This window comes from Schistosoma haematobium, chromosome 4 (genome assembly GCF_000699445.3).
Source record: "Schistosoma haematobium chromosome 4, whole genome shotgun sequence".
Taxonomy (NCBI): domain Eukaryota; kingdom Metazoa; phylum Platyhelminthes; class Trematoda; order Strigeidida; family Schistosomatidae; genus Schistosoma; species Schistosoma haematobium.
Window position 1 is genome coordinate 43,522,071 of NC_067199.1, and position 19,636 is coordinate 43,541,706.

A 19,636-nucleotide genomic window follows, 5' to 3' on the forward strand; every position below is an offset into this window, starting at 1 on the left:
CATTTCAGTTCAGTTAGCCACCCAACGAAGTGAAAAGGCCCCATGGCTCTTTCTCTAGAGAAGAGCATTGAAAACGCAGTGAGGCTGGACACTGAAGAATATGTCTATACAGGGTTTATGATATCAGTAGTATGGGCAGTTAACTTGGCCCACACTATGTAGTGAAGACATATTCTTATTGACCCACGCTACTCTTTTCCTATCACTTTTGTGAGCTTCTATGCAAACCAAACGCGCTGATGATCTACTATTGTGTCCGCCAGTTGAGACGTGGAAACTTTGTATACTCCATATGCATATATTCGAATGCAGTTATTAAAGATACAAACATCCTAGTGATATACATATTGACGTAGATGGGCGCGGTTGCTAATATGCTGTACTTGTGATTACAGGAAGCGTAGGCATATGTACACCTCCTACGAATACATATAGACATGGAATTTCCCCCTCGTAAGTATGCGATACATGCATATATAGAATAAACCAAGGCTCATACACTCCACAGTAAACACATAGGTATAGATGCGAACGCCCGGGCCCCCAAGTCCAGAAGAGTTTTCGCTGAATGAATATCGAGTATTGAAACCAGTATGTAAGTAAGTCGTCATAGACGATGTGCTCACTTCGCGCTCTTACCACAAGGCGATTTAATATCACCCACTGTACACTATCTACAGCACAGCTTACAATCCACGCTTTCACCTGTCCCTAAGAGACCTTATGGACCATTCCAGAATTGTTTTTTCAGACAACGAAAGGAAAATTTTCTCCAATGCCTCAGTCGTACTCCAAATTCAAGTCGACCTCTCTTCTCATGTAATCAAGGTTAAGATAGATTGGATGATTATCCCAATTTTCATTTGACTTCAAAGTGGTTAATTATTCCGGTCTCCGCTGTACCGCTTGCGTTAGTTCATGGGGAAAAGATCACCCACTATTTAGGTATCACAACGCGGAAGTGCAAATCAGACTTTGACCCCCCCCCCGTTTTGAGCAGTATACAAAGGTAATCTTACTGCTAGCACATTATATTTGAGTTTAGAACATAAACCTAAATACCACACTCTTGATTCCAACTAGCTTGTCCATGCAGTATGTTTTTACCAATTTTTCTACTCTAAATTTTCATTCATGCTACAATATGATCGAAATAACCTTACTGAGTGACCTATTCTGTTATTGAACCAATCAGTACAAAGCAATAAATCAATTCACATTGTAACTTTGTATGGCTGGAAAACGAATATAAAGACTGATTTTTTTTCTAAATAACGAATGCTTTGAAGTCACAGGGTAGATATTGTCTTCTGATAACGTCTCGAGGACAGTAATCATAGTTACTGTTGATTCGTATATCATCAATACAAATCAGTCTGGATTGGTCACATAATAACTAAACTACACACCTATACACTAGTATGTGTTCGCATGATTCCTGTATTATGTAAGATGAATTTATAACATTCATTTTACGGGTACAAACCACTCGACTAAATGATGAAGCTATGCTATATTGACAACCTGGAGCAACTCTAAAAGTGAAATTTTATCCGATTATTACATTACGAATAAACTTAATAATGTTCATGCTTGGTTCGTCGATATTACAATCTCATCCATTTGATTTAAAATCATTTTACTTTTAAAGATCTTATAAGCCTGAAGGTGATTCTCTAATCATAACCATATCGTCATATCACTACTAGAGGGAACACTGATTGTATGGTCAATGAAATGGCACCTACGAAAGACGATGCATTGGTTATAGCTGTACCTTGTAAGACGACTACCTATACACTCTTCAGTTAGTCATATAGATGATGAATTTCGATGTCACAAGATATGCATGAAAGAATAGATTTTCTTTATCGATTAGTTCACAAATGCCCTGGTACGGCCGAGAGTGGGGAGTCCGCTCTCCCTTTCCAAATGCTCTCACATGGCCACGCGTATACAGCCTCTGCCAGCGAAGTCCTACTCATTGCCTTCTATTGACGGTGTTGTTTACGAAAAGCGAATTTCCGACGCTTCAACCGAGTTGGTGGATATAGAGGATCTACCTAGGGGAGTTGGAAAACTCTGATTCCTAACCAAAGGTGCATATGGGCTCCATGATCCTGAAGGAAAAAAACTGAGTATGAACCAATCGTTGATCACTGACTACCATGAGACTGCACCTCCTTACGTTGCTCCACTGCCTTGTGGATTAGACCCTTAGGCCATAGGCTCCGAATGTGCCTCCCTAAGAAAACCACCTGCTTCGGTTTGAGCACCCGAGCAGTATGATAGCCCACACACAAATTGAGTGGTTCGTGTTGCGCATATGCATTCGGTGCCCCTTTTAGAATTCATCTGGATAATAAACTCTATTTTAAATATCATTGATAATCTTTTGTATTGCTATACAATCACATAGTCTCTCCCCATTACATCCACCGTAATTATTCAATTATCAAAATATTCGTTATACATTTCTATATTTTAATCTTGAATATTTTTGCAAGACAATATGTTATAAACTAGGATTTAGTGAACCGATGGCTGAATAGACAGGAAACTCATCTTTCAATCAACAGAGGTCTCAGTTTCAAAACTCACTAATTCATCTACACCGGCTTCGACGGCCTATAATATCAATAAACAGTGATGACTCAAAACAGATTGCACAACTTGATACTTAATGAACAAGTGGTATTTTCTATCAATTCAAAATTAGTTACCATCATAACAGAACTCGGAAATGTTAGTATTAACTTATTATTCATACGTTTCAAATAAACAATCAGTACAAGCCTTGTAACGGTGACACGTTATTTTTTAGAAATCAGATTTAATCAACACCATTTCCCTATAATACGTAATGTTAGACATCTTTTAAGAGGATTTGTACAATATTTATAAGAGAAGCGCATATAAAGAATAACGTTAAATGTAACAACAGCAATCACGATCACTATCCGTTCAATTCATATATCTACAGAAGATTAGATGAAAACATATCGTCAGTTAGTGAAACTCTTATATTGATTTCCTTTCGTTGCTTTATTGTGATAGCAACGACCAATTCATATTTGTGCTATGTTTGTCGATGTTCACAACTACCTGACAGTTCATTAACTATACAAAAATATATATGTGAAATAGTTCCTGGAACATTTCTTTATACATGATTGATATTACGAACCGACCAAATTTAAACAACTATTGAAATCCTGGAGAACCGTTTCGTCTTAGTACGGGACTTCTCAGCAGTGCGCGCCCACGACGTCTCTACTGGGGATCGGCCACAGGACCTTCAGTTTCACGCGCGAACACTTGGCTTCCAAGCTACTAAGTCGGCATCCAGTCGTTTGTAGGTCTAAATCCAATCAGTTTGAGATATTGTGTAACCATCTTGAATCCTAGAACGAACAACTGACTAGTTTTTCGTGATTCCCAATTGATATCATAGGTTAGCTTGTAATGTCTATAATGCTCGTGTCACATCTAGAGCTTTAGGTCCTTAATATATTATATATATATAACTTGAGCACTCGAACGCTAGAACCCTCCGAAGTCCCAAATGAGAAGACAAGTGAAAGGTATGCTATTGCAAAGTTTCAATTATGATACAAAACAGTCAGGTATTTATAGTTTTTAGTAAAAACGAAATCATCATTATAGTCCTCTAACAGGGAAGCTCGACGTAGCGATTCTGGGGTATTCTTCCAAAAGATGATTGGATCGAATATCTTCAGATCTTTCTGAGTTTCTTAGGGCTTCCTCGAGTTCACCCGTGGACTGTCCTCACAGTTCAATAATCTCGAAAACCCCTATATTGATACTTTTCATTATTCTATTCGAAAAGCTTTCATATATAGCTTTTACTTTCTGCACGATTAACTAATAGTTAAACGGCCAGTAACCGATCATGACTATCTTTGAAAAAAATATCCTGTTGATAAATGAACACTAACTCAGTTGAACAAACAGTAGTTCTAACCAATAGGATAAATCAGTTAAAAGAATGATTTCAAAGAAATAATTAGCCCACTGATCAAGTTAACATCAGAAACAGTATTTAAATAATGCACTTGACAATATACAATCACAACTCTTCCAGAGATATTAGTCAGTCAGTCAGTAACAACGTAGAACTTCTTACGTACGTACATCAGTTCGAGATGCCACACCACATTAGCATAGAGATGCAGTGGTCGATTCAAATCCCGTAGTGGTAGAGGTAATAAGAGTATAAGCAGTAATCGGGAAAATTAGTGTTTGGAGATGTTATTTAAAGAGTATAATACAGTGAAATAAACTTGGGAAGAGAAAAAAAGAGAAGGAGGAATAAGGAGACCAAAATTTGTGAGAACACAAAGAATGGATGCACCTGCGCCATTGCAAACGATTTTGAGCCATGTCATTCAGGGTCTCTAACCATCGGTTGCTATTAGACGTAGAACTCATATTTGAATTAATCTTGACTAGCATTGAAATCCAGTTTGACGCGCGTTTCATCCTATTTGGGACTCGTCACCTCATTGCATAAGCAAGTGACTATCAAGACTCAACAGGTAAGTGGATAACGTGATGACGTTTAAAGCGAACGATATTGGGTTCGAGTCCCAGAATGAACATTAACTCTGAGATGCATGTAAATCCAGCTGACGAGTTCAAGAATAGAAGCATTTACTGATTATTATTATTATTATTACATTTCTTTATTAAATTAAATAACACAAAACCTGTTTCACATCTACATAAACATAAATACAACTAGAAGTAATTTATTGAACAATTCACATTTCAAAACATGATCTGAACTAGTTTAAATAGTGTATCACACTACATTTAACCAACAATTAGTAATACATAGTAATTATTGTATTCTTCATCTAATTTATATTACATTGATGAAAGCTAACTATTCATTGATGGTTATTGATGACAAACTGATACGAAGGGAAAACGTCATAAATACACACAGGAATATATATTTATATATATGACACATTTTTCCTGTGAATGTAGTGCTCCGCCAACCTTCACTTCCTCCAGTGGGAAAAAAACCACCTCACCATCGACCACGTTTACTCCAATCTCTTGATTTCCAATTAAGTAATTTTGCATCAACACGTAAATTACGACGTTGCATAGCTTTTTGATGTGCTTGTATAAGATCACGTGATAAATAGATAACATGTTGTCCTTTCACATAGTATAATACATTTAAATGAGATAAGGTAGCAATTACATCATCTCGTTTAATACATGTTCTATCAACAATATCACTAAAATCAGTATAGAATTTGAAGAGAGAGAGAAAAAAAGGAACACTATCAGACATGTTGTTTTGACACTTTCTTATTACTATGCATGAATACTAATGATAAACATGTTATACAGTTAAAGTTTTTTATATACTTTTAATATAGTAATGATTTATAACGATAATAATATTTACTTTATCAAACATTATATACTTCTCAGTACAAAATATTCAATATCACAACGAAATCCCCATTTTCTAAGTAATGAACTTGTGAATACTGAAAAACACATGTATGAAAAATGTTTGAACGATGCATATCTGTTACTTGCAATTATAGATATCTGACCGTTGCTGCAACCTTAACGTGGTGGCCGGGCTTGCCTATTGTGATGAACCAATAGAGCTATACTGGCTAGAACAATCCTCAACGTCCTACCATGTCAGACAGGTCGGTTTAAAAGCGGTAAGACTAAAAACAACAAAACCCAAGGTCCGGGAACGAAGTCGTACTGCCGACTGTACAGGTGCGACAGCAGTAAGGTGGTTTCTTCAGACAAACAGCATGACAGCGATACTACCTTCTCACAAGGAGGGGTGGGGTTAGAAAATGTCGACTCTAAAATGCACACCTCACCTTATCCCATGAATATCCGTCTCCGGCGGTAAGCTCTCAGCAAGTACGGAGCTAACACAAAAATTACCCATAAAAAGGTCGTGTGAGACTGACCTGAAGCAGTTGTCCCTTAGGCACTACGGTCATGCTCTCAGGTCACTAAGACCACCTCTAACCCAATTTCCTTTTCAGGTACTTCTAGAAGAACCCTTCCACGATGTGGGTAACCAGGAAATGATAACCGCACTCACACCTCTAATAGCACTCTGACTGATTTGCAATTATATGAAAATATTGCTTTCATGACATTTCTTCTCATCATTGAATATATTTGATATATGAATTCTATGGTAATCACCTTTAAGGTTCGCCAAAGAAAACAGTTAAGGGAGAGAAAGAAAATATGCAAAGTACAGCCCGACACATATGTACATCGGTCTAAGTTGCCATAGCCAATTAGCATAGTGAGATAAGATCATTTCAAGTCAAATCCCAGAGTAGTAGAAGTAATAACAAGATTAGTAGTAGTAGGAAAGATTAGGTTTAGAAGAAGAGAAATCAAGGTATATGGCGATTTCTGGATCCAAATTCCAGAAAAAAACAAAGAGTAAATGCAACTGAGCCATATCACACAAATTCTGTAACCATTTGTCACAATAATCACAGGGGCCTCAATCAGGTGGTAGGTCATCTATACCTGCTAACATGATTTAATTTAGTTGTCAATAATTTCACGTCTTAATTTGACCTCTCTCCTAACTTTCTTTCAACTTACTCTTACACTTTTAGAATTGTGATACTTACTTGAATTCCCCAATAAGATTTGTAGTATATACGTGAGCAAGTTCACATAATTATTGAATATAACTAGTCAACTAAAACAAGAAAATTTTACACCAATTACTGAACATTTAAGAAAATTACGACGCGAACGTTCAGGTAAACCATCGCTTATTTAATGTTTGAAACAATACAAGATCTTTTCACTTTAGTAGAAGTATTGAACTCCCATTTTAATAAATGTAATTGTCAATATTAGTATCTGATAGTAATTCATTTCGATTCAACTGAAATAGAAGATTTTTAATCTTCGTTAAACTATGAATTATAGTCAACTTTATGAATATTCCATTGTAATTGTATTGTGGTGTATGCTACTTATGTCGACGGACATAAGTAGTATATAACACCAAGCAAAAGTGGAAGGCCTGGTAGCAGAAGGTTGAGAAGATAGAATCGAAGAGAACGAGAACAGAGAGTAATAGTTATGGCAATAAGAAAACGGTGAAGTTTGAGACAATTGATGGGAATTTCTCAAATGAAGTATTGGATGTATGGTTTTCACATTTGACAAAAGAACTCTGTAATTTTGTACTAAAATACATTGATTGTCTCCGTCTATGTTCTCGTTAATTACAGCATTACCTGACCTAAAGGTTACATACAGTTCCGTAGCTAAGAGACGAAGGGTAAGGAAAGTCTGCTCTCCCTCTTTAAGTGCTTACATATGGCTAGGTGTATAGTCATCATCAAGGAAGTCTTATTCACTACCTTGTTTACGAAATTGGGAGGACCAAAAAGAGAATGTTTGGCGCTTTAACCGTGTCCGTGGGTACGGAGTATCCACCTACAGGATTTGAAAAACTAATTTCGGACCAACAGGGCACATGGGATCCAGGATCCTTAGGGAACAAATGGTTTGTGAAACTATTTTTGGTAACTGGCTACCATAAGACCGCATCTTCTTTCGTTACTCCACTGTCTTGTAGATCAGACCTCTAATTTAAAGGCTCGTGGAGTGGCCCCCTGAAAAAACCATCTGCTTCGGTTTGGGCAACCGGGAGGTACCCCAGTCCTCACAAAATGTTTGTGAGGCGCATATATATTTTGCTAACCCATTGTACCAATGTTTATGTTTAAATAAATAGACAAAACTGGGAGAAGTAACAAAAATGTAAATCACCCTATTGAAAGTTTATTATTTGAATAATAATGACCGTGGTTAGGAATCATGGTTAAAATTTATTTGAATTAGTTACTTTAAGTGGAAGTTATCAGAGTTAAGCACTTTCAATAAATTTATAGTGAATATACTTCTCGAGTTAACACTCATTTTCTTTCTTGTTTGACGATACTTTAACTTACTTGAAGTATCCAGGTACTATAATCCTGTTTGATTAAGAAGTTAGAATAGTGCACTCTCCTGAATACGAGTAAAAATCAAAAAAACTTTTTGGATGTGCTTCCCATCTACCAAATGAGAAACACTTGGTTAAATCAACAACTTCTCGATGTAAATCTACGACTGAGGTTGGGAACAAAAAGATTATCTAGATTCTTCCAATTTATGTTGTTTGTGAAACAGGCAAAAGGTCAGATTGCTTTGGAGTAAGTCAAAACGTTAGCCATTAATCTAATAAGATTTAATTTCAGTTTTGAAAAAATATACTCTTCGAAGACAGATGACATGGGTAGTTGACAATTATTCGATCAAGCATGTATGCGAAGCATTTCTTTTAAAAGACGAAACCATCAAGTGGGTAATGTTGTCGGAAGTAACTTAAAGATGGTAAATTGTGCTAGAATATGAGTAGGTCACAAATGTAGTCAAACCAAAAAAACACTACTAGTTCGTAAAGCCATAGATGTTTTGCTTGAGCTAGATAGGTTTCCAAGTTGAGGTTTGAGTAAATAACCGCAAAAAAAGTTCGAGATTAATTGAACTGATCTAAAATCGATTCAGTGGTATAGGTGTATAGTCTTTTCATCTTCGAGGTCGTGGAAACAGTATTACAACACAATTCTTATTTCTCAATCTCAATCTCTTATTTTTGACACACCTTGTTTCTACGATACTTCAGAAGTGTGACAACATTTGCCTCAGACCCTGCTTCATATATATTCGTCCTTTTGGTCACACTAGTCAATAAGTAGTTTCCAGTAGGGTTAATGTCAATATTCCATCATCTCAGGAGTTAGTGCCGTTAATTTAAATGGCAACTAACAAAGTTACTTCAGCCTATAACAACGTTTACTCAACATTGCTTCAAGTCGTTTTTCTACACTTGACCTTACAGTAAAGCCACGTTGAATGAATCTTGAAACATCAATTAGTCTAAATGAGGTTACAGATATTTAGACCGTTAGCAATGACCTTCAGTTGCGAGTTGTAAATTGTCTTCTCTGGTCTTCATATACCAGGCTGCATGATACATCACAGAAAATTGGGACAAAGGTTATTACTACATTTCATCAACTCTTTAAATAATCTTTCATCGAACAAAAGCTTCATATCCTTATCAAAGAAATTAAGCATGAGTTGGTATGTGTCTAATTTCAGCATCCATTTATGCTTAACTACATAAACGAACATGAACTGGTGTGATTAAACTCCAAGAACTTTGACTAGAAAGAGGATATCTCCCAGTAATTTTCACTAATAACGAATAGTGACCGTAAGATCTATTTTTGTCTATAGTTGTGTTAATGTCAACAGATATAAATTACTTAATTTCTCCTAATGTTTGAAGTTAATGGTTAGTCAATGGTAATTAGCATAAAGCCCGACACAAATGTACTTTAGCTTAATTTGCCAAAGCACATCAGCGCGACAAAAGAAATTTAACATAATGGATACCAAAGGAATTGAATATAATTGTAGCAGGAATGATAGTGAGAATGATTGACATTGGAAACATGGTTCGAAAAAAACGATATAGAGGGGTATGTTTGAGAAAATGCTGGGTCTCAAGATCTAGCTAAACAGGATACATGGGACTATGAATTTAGGTTCCAATTAAAGTACTGACCGTCAACTATCTAAATCTGCAAGAGACGACATCCATGAGGTTGGATAAATAAACACACGTTGCAATGTAGCTCGATAGGGCCTTGTCAGGATACCAGTTCTGGATGGATAAACTATGTACAGCAACAATAAGTGTGAAGGCTTCTTGTTTGTCTAAACCGCCACCTGTAGCTCTTCTAGAGTTACTGCCGGTCTCAAGCCCAGGTAAAGGAAGACGTTTGGGTATGGGGTCGGCAACCACATCCCATAGAAAAAAATCTTGCTACGAAAACGTCAACCAGAATAAACAATTTAAACCGTTTAAACTCTGTCCTCCGATTTGAAGGAAAAATTATGGTGCTTCATGATGAAAGCCAGGATTTTTCGGAAGTCATTAGGCCGAAGCCTCTTCTAACAACCAGAACAACTATTTTTATAGGTATAGAGAATGTTCGAACAATGTGGGAGACCGGGAAGACCAGTCAAATAGCAACAGAAATGAGGAGATACAACCTGACGGTTCTCGGAATCAGCGAAACCCATTGGACCCAAGCTGAACAGCAAAGGTTAGATACGGGAGAGATGCTGTTATACTCCGGTCACGAAGAGGGAAATGCTCCACACATTCAGGGAGTTGCTCTGATGCTGTCCAAAGAAGCACGTAACGCACTTACAGGATGGAGATCTCGCGGATCCAGAATCATCAAATCATCCTTCAAAACAAAGAAGGAGGAAATTACAGTGAATGTTATCCAATGTTGTGCACCCACAAATGATAGCAATGATGACGATAAAGATCTGTTCTACGAGAGGCTGCAATCAATCATAGCGAAGCGACCAGGAAAGGACCTGGATGGGAGAACATTATGGAAATTTCTTCAATACTATGGTGTACCTGAGATCGTCAGCCTTATCCGGCAATCATACAACGGACTACAATGCAAAGTTGTGCATGGAGGACAACTGACAGATGCATTCCAGGTAAGGACCGGAGTCAGACAAGACTCTCCCCCTTCCTCTTTCTTCTGGTGGTCGAGTAGATTATGAAGACCTCGACATCTAAGGTAAAGCATGGAATACAATGGACAGCTCGGAATCAGTTAGAAAATTTGGACTTCGCAAATGACCTGGCCCTTCTATAGCATACACATGAACAAATGCAAGTGAAGACAGCCAGTGTGGCAGCAGCCTCTGCAGCAGTAGGCCTTAATATACACAAAGGTAAAACCAAGATCCTCAAACACAACACAGTTAACATCAACCCAATCACACTTGATGGAGAAGCTCTGGAAGATGTGGAATCTTTCGTGTACCTGGGAAGCATCATCGATGAACAAGGAGGACCTGATGCAAACATAAAGTCAAGGATTGGCAAGGTAATGGTAACATTCCTACAATTGAAGAACATATGGAACTCAAAACAACTGTCAACCAATAGTAAAGTCAATCTTCAATTCTAACGTCGAGACAGTTCTACTGTATGGAGCTGAAACTCGGAGAACTACTACAACCATCATCAAGAAGCTACAAGTACTTATAAACAGTTGTCTACACAAGATACTCAATGTCCGTTGATCGGATACCATCAGCAACAGCCTACTGTGGGAGAGAACAAACCAACTCCTGTTGAAGAGAAAATTGAGAAAAGACGTTGGAAGTGGATAGGATATACATTACGGAAATCACCAAACTGCATCACGAGGAAAGCGCTAACTTGGAATCCTGCGGAGATGGAAAGAGCACTGCCAAATAACACACCACGTCGTCAATTGGAAGCAGACATGAAAAGGATGAATAGCAACGGGAGAGGATTTCCCAAGACAGGGCTGGATGGAGAGTGCTAGTAGGTGGCCTATGTTTCTCCACGAAGGGTAACAGGCGTAAGTAGGTAAATAAAAAAGGCCTTGAGTATTTTGATGTTAGAGATAAGAGTAGTCTTATTTTATCGGTGTCCTGTTATTCGAAATCAGATCCACAAGCATTTACACAAAAGAAATGGCTGAATTAAGAGAAATCAACACATCTCAGTCAACCCATGGCCTCCCATGAAATCCCATGAGAGAATTATTGATAAAGACGAATTGTCGAATACATTGGAAGTTGCTAGTTAGCAGTGGAAAAGTAAAGCAGAGATGAGAGATTTCCTGAAACGAACTATGGACAACTAGTGTAAAGCATCAAGTTATACTATACTTAAGTCATAGAATTAATTCTCTATAGAAGGATTCAACTTGCGAAAAGATACATAGATACAATTAATGAGTTTAATTACTTTATACTTAATGCTGGATCCTGACCAGTTTCTGTTGCTTTAGAGTTTAGTAACAATTCAAGAATTGTTTGAGCCCAATAAGAACGATAAGATAATAGACCCAAATCACTTAGCGGTTTTTCAGGTGATCCAGATTTACCTTCAATTTTGCTCAATTCATAGCCTGAATAAGAAAAATATTAACACAAAATTTTCCGTTAATTAGTTGTTGAAGAAAAGAAACGAATCCTGTAACAATGTCAGCAACTACAACTACAACAAATGGTCTACCCATGAAAGTGAATCGTCTAATTACGATCACTTCAACACCAATGTACCAACATCAGCATAAATTACCATGATGACTAATTTAAAACCTAGGGATCATAATTAATTTTTTGCCTCATTTACTGAACACTGAGAAAAATCTGTTCAAAAGTAGTGTTCAAACCAACGAGGTAATAACTGTTGAAAAAGAAACACAAGATATATAAAATGCATCACTTTACTTCAGTAAGATAATGCCAGCTCGACCAGCACTGAAATGTTGTGAAGATAAAAGTGGTTTGATCAGTGTTGAATAACAAAACTTCAAACGTGATAAACAGACTCCTCCCATAACAAAACCACCTGTTTGACTAGATGGTATATAAACGTATACAAGCAGGGACAAAAATAACAACTTATTAGGGACTGAAACATGATCTCTCTTACTGCATCTTAGTCAAACCAACTTTAGAAAGTTCTAATGGATAATGTATACAACAATCTTTAACACACTTAGAAATCCAAATACCACATCAAACGAGATGACGACTAGGTGTATACTGACGATTGAAATATACACGTGACTCATTCACCAGGTACTTGAATATGAGCCATACTGTAAATGTGAAGGCTTATACAATATACTGGCCTTTCTATATATATATATATATATATATATATATATATATATATATATATATATATATATATATATATATATATATATATATATATAGAAAGGCCAGTATATTGTATAAGCCTTTTCCTGCTAATATTTGGTTGCCGTATGTAATCTTTGAGGTGGGGCATGAAAAAGACACACGTAAGACTAATTTCTGAACAAAACAGTGAGATTTAAGATAGCGGTTCTTGGATTTTGACGCGAAATCTATTCATCCATATGGTAAAGTAGCACTTTGGCATTAGAAATGATGTCAATTCACGGTGAAAACACTAACTCTAATTACTAACCCTAACGTTTAACTTTAAATTCTAGTACTAGTTACACGCACTAATTTACAACCCTTTACTAACTAGTAAGAAGCTGAATATTCTCAAAGTTACATTAGCATCGCATCAAGGTCATCCATAAATTATGATCTCATCTGTATTACTGAGAGGTAAATGAACGAGCCAGTTAAGCCATTGGATAACATGGTTTGAAGATAGATTACACATACTGTTATAAACTACTTCAATATTTTAAACTTAAGCACTGGTGTGTTCGGATTATACGGACTAGTGACTGTGCATCGAACCAAGTAGTAAAAACCTCTCGGTTTTACCTAATTCTGACAATAATCCTCACCTTCATAAGACATACAAAGCTAAACTGTATGAAGGATTGTGCAAATCTAGACGAAGATATACGTATGTCAAACTCCTCAGCAATGAAACAACTATCTAATAATCGATGTTGTACAGTACCTAGTGTCGGAGCCCCCAGATACCCTGGTACGGCCGAGAGTGGGGAGAGTCCGCTCTAACTCTCCAAATGCCCTCACATGGCCACGCGTATATAGCCTCTGCCAGGGAAGTTCTACTCACTGCCTTCTCGTGTCGGGGGTGTTGTTTACGAAAATGGGAGGACGAAAAGCGAATGTCCGGCGCTTTAACCGGATTCCAAACCAGTGGTGCATATGGGCTCCAGTATCCTTCGGGAATAAATGGCGTACGAACCAATCGTTGGTCACTGGCTACCATGGGACTGCACCTCCTTACGATGCTCCATTGCCTTGTAGATCGGACCTTCAGGCCGACGGCTCGGAGAGTGGCCCACTAAGAGAACCACCTGCTTTGGTTTGGGCAATATGACAGCCCTTACACATATCGAATGAGATTTGTGTTAAAATAAAAAAGTGCCGGAGACAATGACGTTCTTTTCACACTATACCGGTATGGTGAAAATTTGATAGATATGGAAGTGTGAAGATGGTTTTACATATGGATTTCATCATGTCAGATACACTCACGCATTTTCCACCCTCAAACCTTGTTGACAAAGATGAATTCTTGTATCCAGCCCCCAAATGTTCTGGTACGGCCGAGGATGAGGAGAGTCAGCTTTTCCTATCCAAATACTCTCACATGACCATGCGTATACAGCCACTGCCGAGGAAGTCCTACTCACTATCTCTCTGTCTATCGTGATGAACCAATAGAGCTATACTGGCTAGAACAATCAGTCCTCAACGTCCTACCATGTCAGACAGGTTGGTTGAAGAGCGGTAAGAATAAAAGCAACAAACCCAAGGTCCAAGAACGAAGTCGTACTGCTGACTGTACAGAGGTGTAACGACAGTAAGGTGTTTTCTTCAGAAAACCAGAATAACAGCGATACTACCTTCCACAAGGAGGGGTGGGGTTAGAAAAGGTCGACTCTAAAATGCACACCTCGCCTTGTCCCATGGATATCCGTCTCCGGCGGTAAGGTCTCAGTAAGTACGGAGCTAACACGAAAACTACTCATGAAAAGGTCGTGTGTGACCGACCTCAAGCAGTTGTCCCTTGATCACTGCGGTCACGCTCTTAGATCATTAAGACGACGCACAATGCTGACTAGTGTAGGGGATGATTGGAAGAAAGTTAAGGGCGGCCAAACTAAAACGTAGCATCAGTCAGTGAAATCACTAACCTCTAGTTTGAGTCATGTTGGTAGATGCAGACTACTTGGTTAGGGTCCGCGTGACTACTGTGACCAATGGTTGGAGACTCTGGGTGATAATGACTCGGAATCGATCACAATGGCGTCGGTGCATACACTCTCTGACTTCCTTTAAACTATGAGATTAAGATCGCTTCATATTTTTCTACGAACTAATTCTTTCTTCCTGTACTATATCCTTATATGCAATCTTTCTCTTATATATTACCACCATTGAATTAACTACTTCATGAATCCTGTGTTCCTCTTGTTGTGCTAATGAGGTATGGCAACTTGGACCGATGCCCACACGTGCCTGGTCCTACATTGTAGTTGACTGACTGAGGTGTTGTTAATGGAATTAAAGACAAGAAGATAATGTCCGGCGCTTTAACCGGGTTGGTGGATATGGAGGATCCACCCAGAGGAGTTGGAAAATCCTGATTCCGAACCAATGGTGCACATAGGCTCCAGGATCCTGAGAGAACAAATGGCGTATGAACCTATTATTGGTCACAGACTACCATGGAGACTGCATTTCCTTACGTTGCTCCCCTGCCCTGTGGATTAGACCTTTAGGTCAAATGCTCCGAGTGTGACCCCCTAAGAAAACCACCTGCTCCGGATTGGGCACCCAGGTAGTATCATAGCCCACACACGAATCGAGTGGTTCATGTGGCGCATATTTATTCGGTGCCCTTCTGTACCAATATTTGTGTTCAAATAAATAATAAATAAAAGCCCTCTGGAGATTGATAAATTACCTAGGAATCCAAACAACCGAACCAAATTAAGGAAACATAATCTTATAGACCGAGGATACTGATAAGACAGTCTTTTAGACAATTAGGGAAGAAAGGTAAGTGAAGTGATCCATTAGGATGCTCATTTTAAAGTGAGAAGTGAACTAATTAAATCGAGCACTACGCTGACTTTTGAAGCCAAACATATTGAGCATCAGTAAATACAAACAATGGTGAGTACGTGTTTAATTACTAAATACGGAGTCTGGTGTATTTATCATAAGACATTCTTCCGAGTTGTATAAAGCTAAGGTATCAGTCACATTGATTGAATCAACAAAGAGCAAAATAAATCCTAATAAATAAACTTTGTATGTGTAACACCTAAAATTTATCAGTGCTACCGATAAATCTGACAACTGAACGCTTGACCACATTTTCTAGCCGCTCCTAATAACAGACTAAATCTACATGGCAATTCGAACACAAGAAAAAAGGAGAGGAGTGCAAAACTAGAGTGGTGATAAGGACTTACCAAAGTGGTTTATTCACAGTAAGATTAACAGTCAGATCCGTAAAAACTGAACTGAGTCGTAATTAACAATAGTAATTCAATAGCTTACTGTATGAACACATATTTACAATGCTTTACAATTAACTATTTAAAAGATGTGATGAATACATTTCACAAACGATTAGAAAAAGAAATCAATTTTATGTGCCATTCGCATTTCAATTGGTTAAGCTGTTACGCGCCACATCTGAAGACCGATTTTTGATAGACCTGTGGTATGATGATACCATATAACTATGGTATCTACTAGTTCCCTAAAATCTGAGCTACTTAGCGATACACTGGGCATAATTTTTTGTGACTAGTGAGGCGAAATGATAAGCGACCCAGATTTACCTCCAATTAAAAATATAAACTACTGCTGACCACAGAAAATGCTAATTTCTAAATATCTGGTCAATAATTTGAACAATGATCACTGTTTATCAACATTAGTTCTTCACTTTCCAGGCTTTTTAAGAGAAAAGTATAAGTTACAAAATGCTGAATTTTCACGCAACCTACTAAATTCAATCAAATATTTTCCATAACCTTTTCGTTGAAAAGGTGGAAGCACTAAGATGCATGCCACATTGTAGTCTTCAGAAGATTCTTTTTCTTTTGAGAAATATCCAACTAGATGGTAACCACGAGAGTCTATTTCACAAAGAACGTAGAATAAGAATGGATCTGTATCATAATACAAGGTTTTGTGATCCAAGAACAGTTTCGCAAGTAGACAAAGGTGTTGCGCGTAAGTCTGAAAATAATCATTTCAGTTGAGTGGACCCACTTTATTTTTACGTCCATCGATTTCGAAAAAACTGTGGGGCAGTTTGCGGTAAACCTCGTTTCCGGGAGGATTTCTTAGTGTACATTTAGCCTAAAAGTAAGGAAAACTGATAATAATTCAAACCAAGTGCCTGCGCAGACATGTGAAACTCTTCAAATACTTCAGACAGAATTCGCATATATATACACACGGAACACTTGCTAATTCCTGTGGATATGGAGAAAAGTACCATGGTTTAATTCGATATCTTCCTAGTTCAATCCATTCCAGATTTCTCATTCTCGTAACAGTATCTTGTTCATGGTGGCTAGAAACCATACTGCCTGTCTGCCTGGGTTTCCCAGCTGACGTTGGAGAGTCATCGAACACAAGATCATTCACGTCATTCTGTAGCGTTAAATGTATGGGTCCTTCATAGATATCGTCAGGTGGTCGTTTTCTTTTCAGTTGAGTCAAACTAGAGGAGCTGGAGCTACGATATTTCAGAGGAGGGTTCTAAAAACAGATCAATCTTTGATGGAAGCACAAACCAAATCCGAATCCAACGTTCGGAGCTCCGCTGAACTAATAACTTCATCCTCAGCGGAGGATAAGCTGAAAACAGGTGTGACGGGTTCTTTTGTCGATTTTTTTAGTGGTCGTTCTATTTTAGAAAAGTCGAGGCGATCTGCACTAACCCATTCATCCAGCCGTTTGTTATCTTGTAAGAGAAAATGAAGAAAGTATAAAGGCTTACAGTCATCATAGTGAACGTAATAGTATGTACAATCACCTACATCACGGGTACCCAAAATCTCGGCATTATCTAGTAATGTTATTTACACGCAAAAGTTTGTTACGGAAAAAGTCTGAGTCCGGTAGTTTTACCGGTAGTTTACAACCCTCAATATTCTTTTTTGAGTTTGAAACGACCATAGTTAGAAAGGATGGTCAAGCAAACAAAGCGACATCAGCTCGAGACATGTACCGCAATTTATATAATTCCCGCCCCCGTTAACCCTCAGCATTTAGTGCAATAGGTTGGTTAAATTGTGTAATCTATTTGTGAATACGGGCTTGTCACGTCTCGTCCAAAGGATATCGACTGATGCGGCTGTAGTCACTTTGGCTGGGAGAGCAGTCAGAATGTGAGCAACTCTTAATGAGAAAGAATGAGAGCGTATCTGGGTGTTTGCTCTTTGGTGTGCAGTCTCCGACGTTTAACTCAAGGAGTGTAGTGATAATGTTATGGTAATATACTCGTGTTGAGGTGGCTTAATATACCTAATACTTTGTATTCCAATATCAGATCACCGCTTATTGTACTGTAGCTCAACGAGAATAATCCCAGGTGTTGGAGTTTGTCCTTGTAAGATTTATGTTTAAGACCTGTCACTCATTTGATTCTCCAGTTTCGTGTTTGGTCCAAGAGATTTATATTTCTTTTGAAGAGATAAGGTGAAGCGACATTGTGGACTTCAAGGTAAGGACTTGTGTACGTTTTGAACAGTGCTAGGAACGTTGGGATGGTTGCGCCAAGTTGTATAAGCATAGAGTAGAGGGTTGAGTTTGCCCTAGCCGCATCCCCTTTTCATTTTCACCTAGTGCACACATTCTGTGGCTAATAGTCCAAGATTGTGCTCCGAAGAGACAATGAATAGTTGATTTTCATGAAGGACGTAACTTCCTCATTTCAAATGGGGCCGGATGTTCATGAAATGATATCCTAAAGGATTAAGTTTTAACCTACGGTTGACTTTCCATTCTTCCAAAGTCGTGAGCTCCCTTTGAAGCCCAAATGAATCCTCTTAGCTTTATACAGACCTCCATACTTTAACGTCATCCACGTAGATTACTGCCGCTCAGTCAATTTCGTCTAGCAGGTAGTTAATAAAGATCAAGACCGGTAGTGGACTTAATATTGTCGCCAGTGTAACTTCTGATGTTGAAACCATTCGCCTTCTGTGCACTCGATCTACCTTGGTTCAAAACAATTTGTTCCCTAGGTAGTTTCGAGACCAAGATAAAAGTGGGTCAATGTGAACCATCTCTGTAACTTTATAAGAATTACATGCGGTTCTATGCCAATGGCTTTTGTGATGTCAAAGTACATTATATGAACCTATATCACCTGATCGCAGCATGTTGTTCAACTGTCCCATTCTATGGGAAGACTGGACTCACAGGACTTGTCTCTAATAAAACCGAACAGTCGTCCCATTACCTTCGACATTATTAATAGTAACGCTCCTTGTCTGTAACAGGCCGAACCTTTTCTATATCACTCTTCGAAGATTTGAGAGTGTAGCCTATCCCAGCCTCTCAGAAGTCACTGTGAGTCTGGTTAGTGCTTGAACGAGTCACACAACGGTGTGTTGGTGGCTTCCGCGCATTGTTTCAGGATTATGGATCGGATTTTGTCGCATTCTAGTGACCTGAAGCTAATCAGATATTACCAAGGCCATCAACTGATACAAGAGTCAAGGAGTGTTCGATTCTTCCGGATTCCTTATTTAAATGGCCTGTAGGCTTTTCGTATAGTTTCCACATATATGAACAGTTTTTACAAGAAGTGAGTTTCTGAGTAAACATTGAATTCAGACGTCCAATCTTTTGGTTTATTAGATCATTCAGCTCTCGAACCTCAGTGGAGTTTTTCTCCCCGTACATTCTTCTTTTTTCCCTTCGTGATTGCTTTAGTTGCAGGGATGTAATCCAATCAAAAATCGCAAAAATAGTTTCAGTCTAA

General features: G+C 38.1%; 1 protein-coding gene across 2 annotated transcripts; it reads right to left on the reverse strand.

Annotated features, from left to right (window-relative positions):
• Positions 1 to 3,623: 3,623 nt before the first annotated feature.
• On the reverse strand, positions 3,624 to 18,021 carry KAT5_1 (3-ketoacyl-CoA thiolase 5, peroxisomal). Of its 2 annotated transcripts, XM_051216505.1 has the most exons (8): positions 17,748 to 18,021; positions 17,645 to 17,713; positions 17,439 to 17,608; positions 17,032 to 17,403; positions 16,909 to 16,998; positions 16,641 to 16,875; positions 11,930 to 12,092; positions 3,624 to 5,276 (listed from the first exon to the last, which is right to left on the reverse strand). In XM_051216505.1, exons 1-8 carry the CDS (start codon positions 17,821 to 17,823, stop codon positions 5,060 to 5,062), a joined length of 1,392 nt encoding a protein of 463 aa, XP_051067096.1. In that variant the 5' UTR covers positions 17,824 to 18,021; the 3' UTR covers positions 3,624 to 5,059. The 2 variants fall into 2 exon arrangements, with proteins under 2 accessions (XP_051067096.1, XP_051067097.1); XM_051216506.1 differs by having other exon boundaries at positions 4,674 to 5,276; positions 16,909 to 17,403.
• Positions 18,022 to 19,636: the final 1,615 nt, after the last annotated feature.

Bases quoted from the DNA above. Each gene is read 5' to 3' on its own strand.
- KAT5_1 (XM_051216505.1), bottom strand. From the start codon at position 17,823: ATGGTCGTTTCAAACTCAAAAAAGAATATTGAGGGTTGTAAACTACCG. The intron at 17,609-17,644 runs GTAAGCCTTTAT...TTCTCTTACAAG, and splicing joins TTACGTTCACTATGATGACT to ATAACAAACGGCTGGATGAA. The intron at 12,093-16,640 runs GTAGGTTGCGTG...TTTCTTATTCAG, and splicing joins AAAATATTTGATTGAATTTA to GCTATGAATTGAGCAAAATT.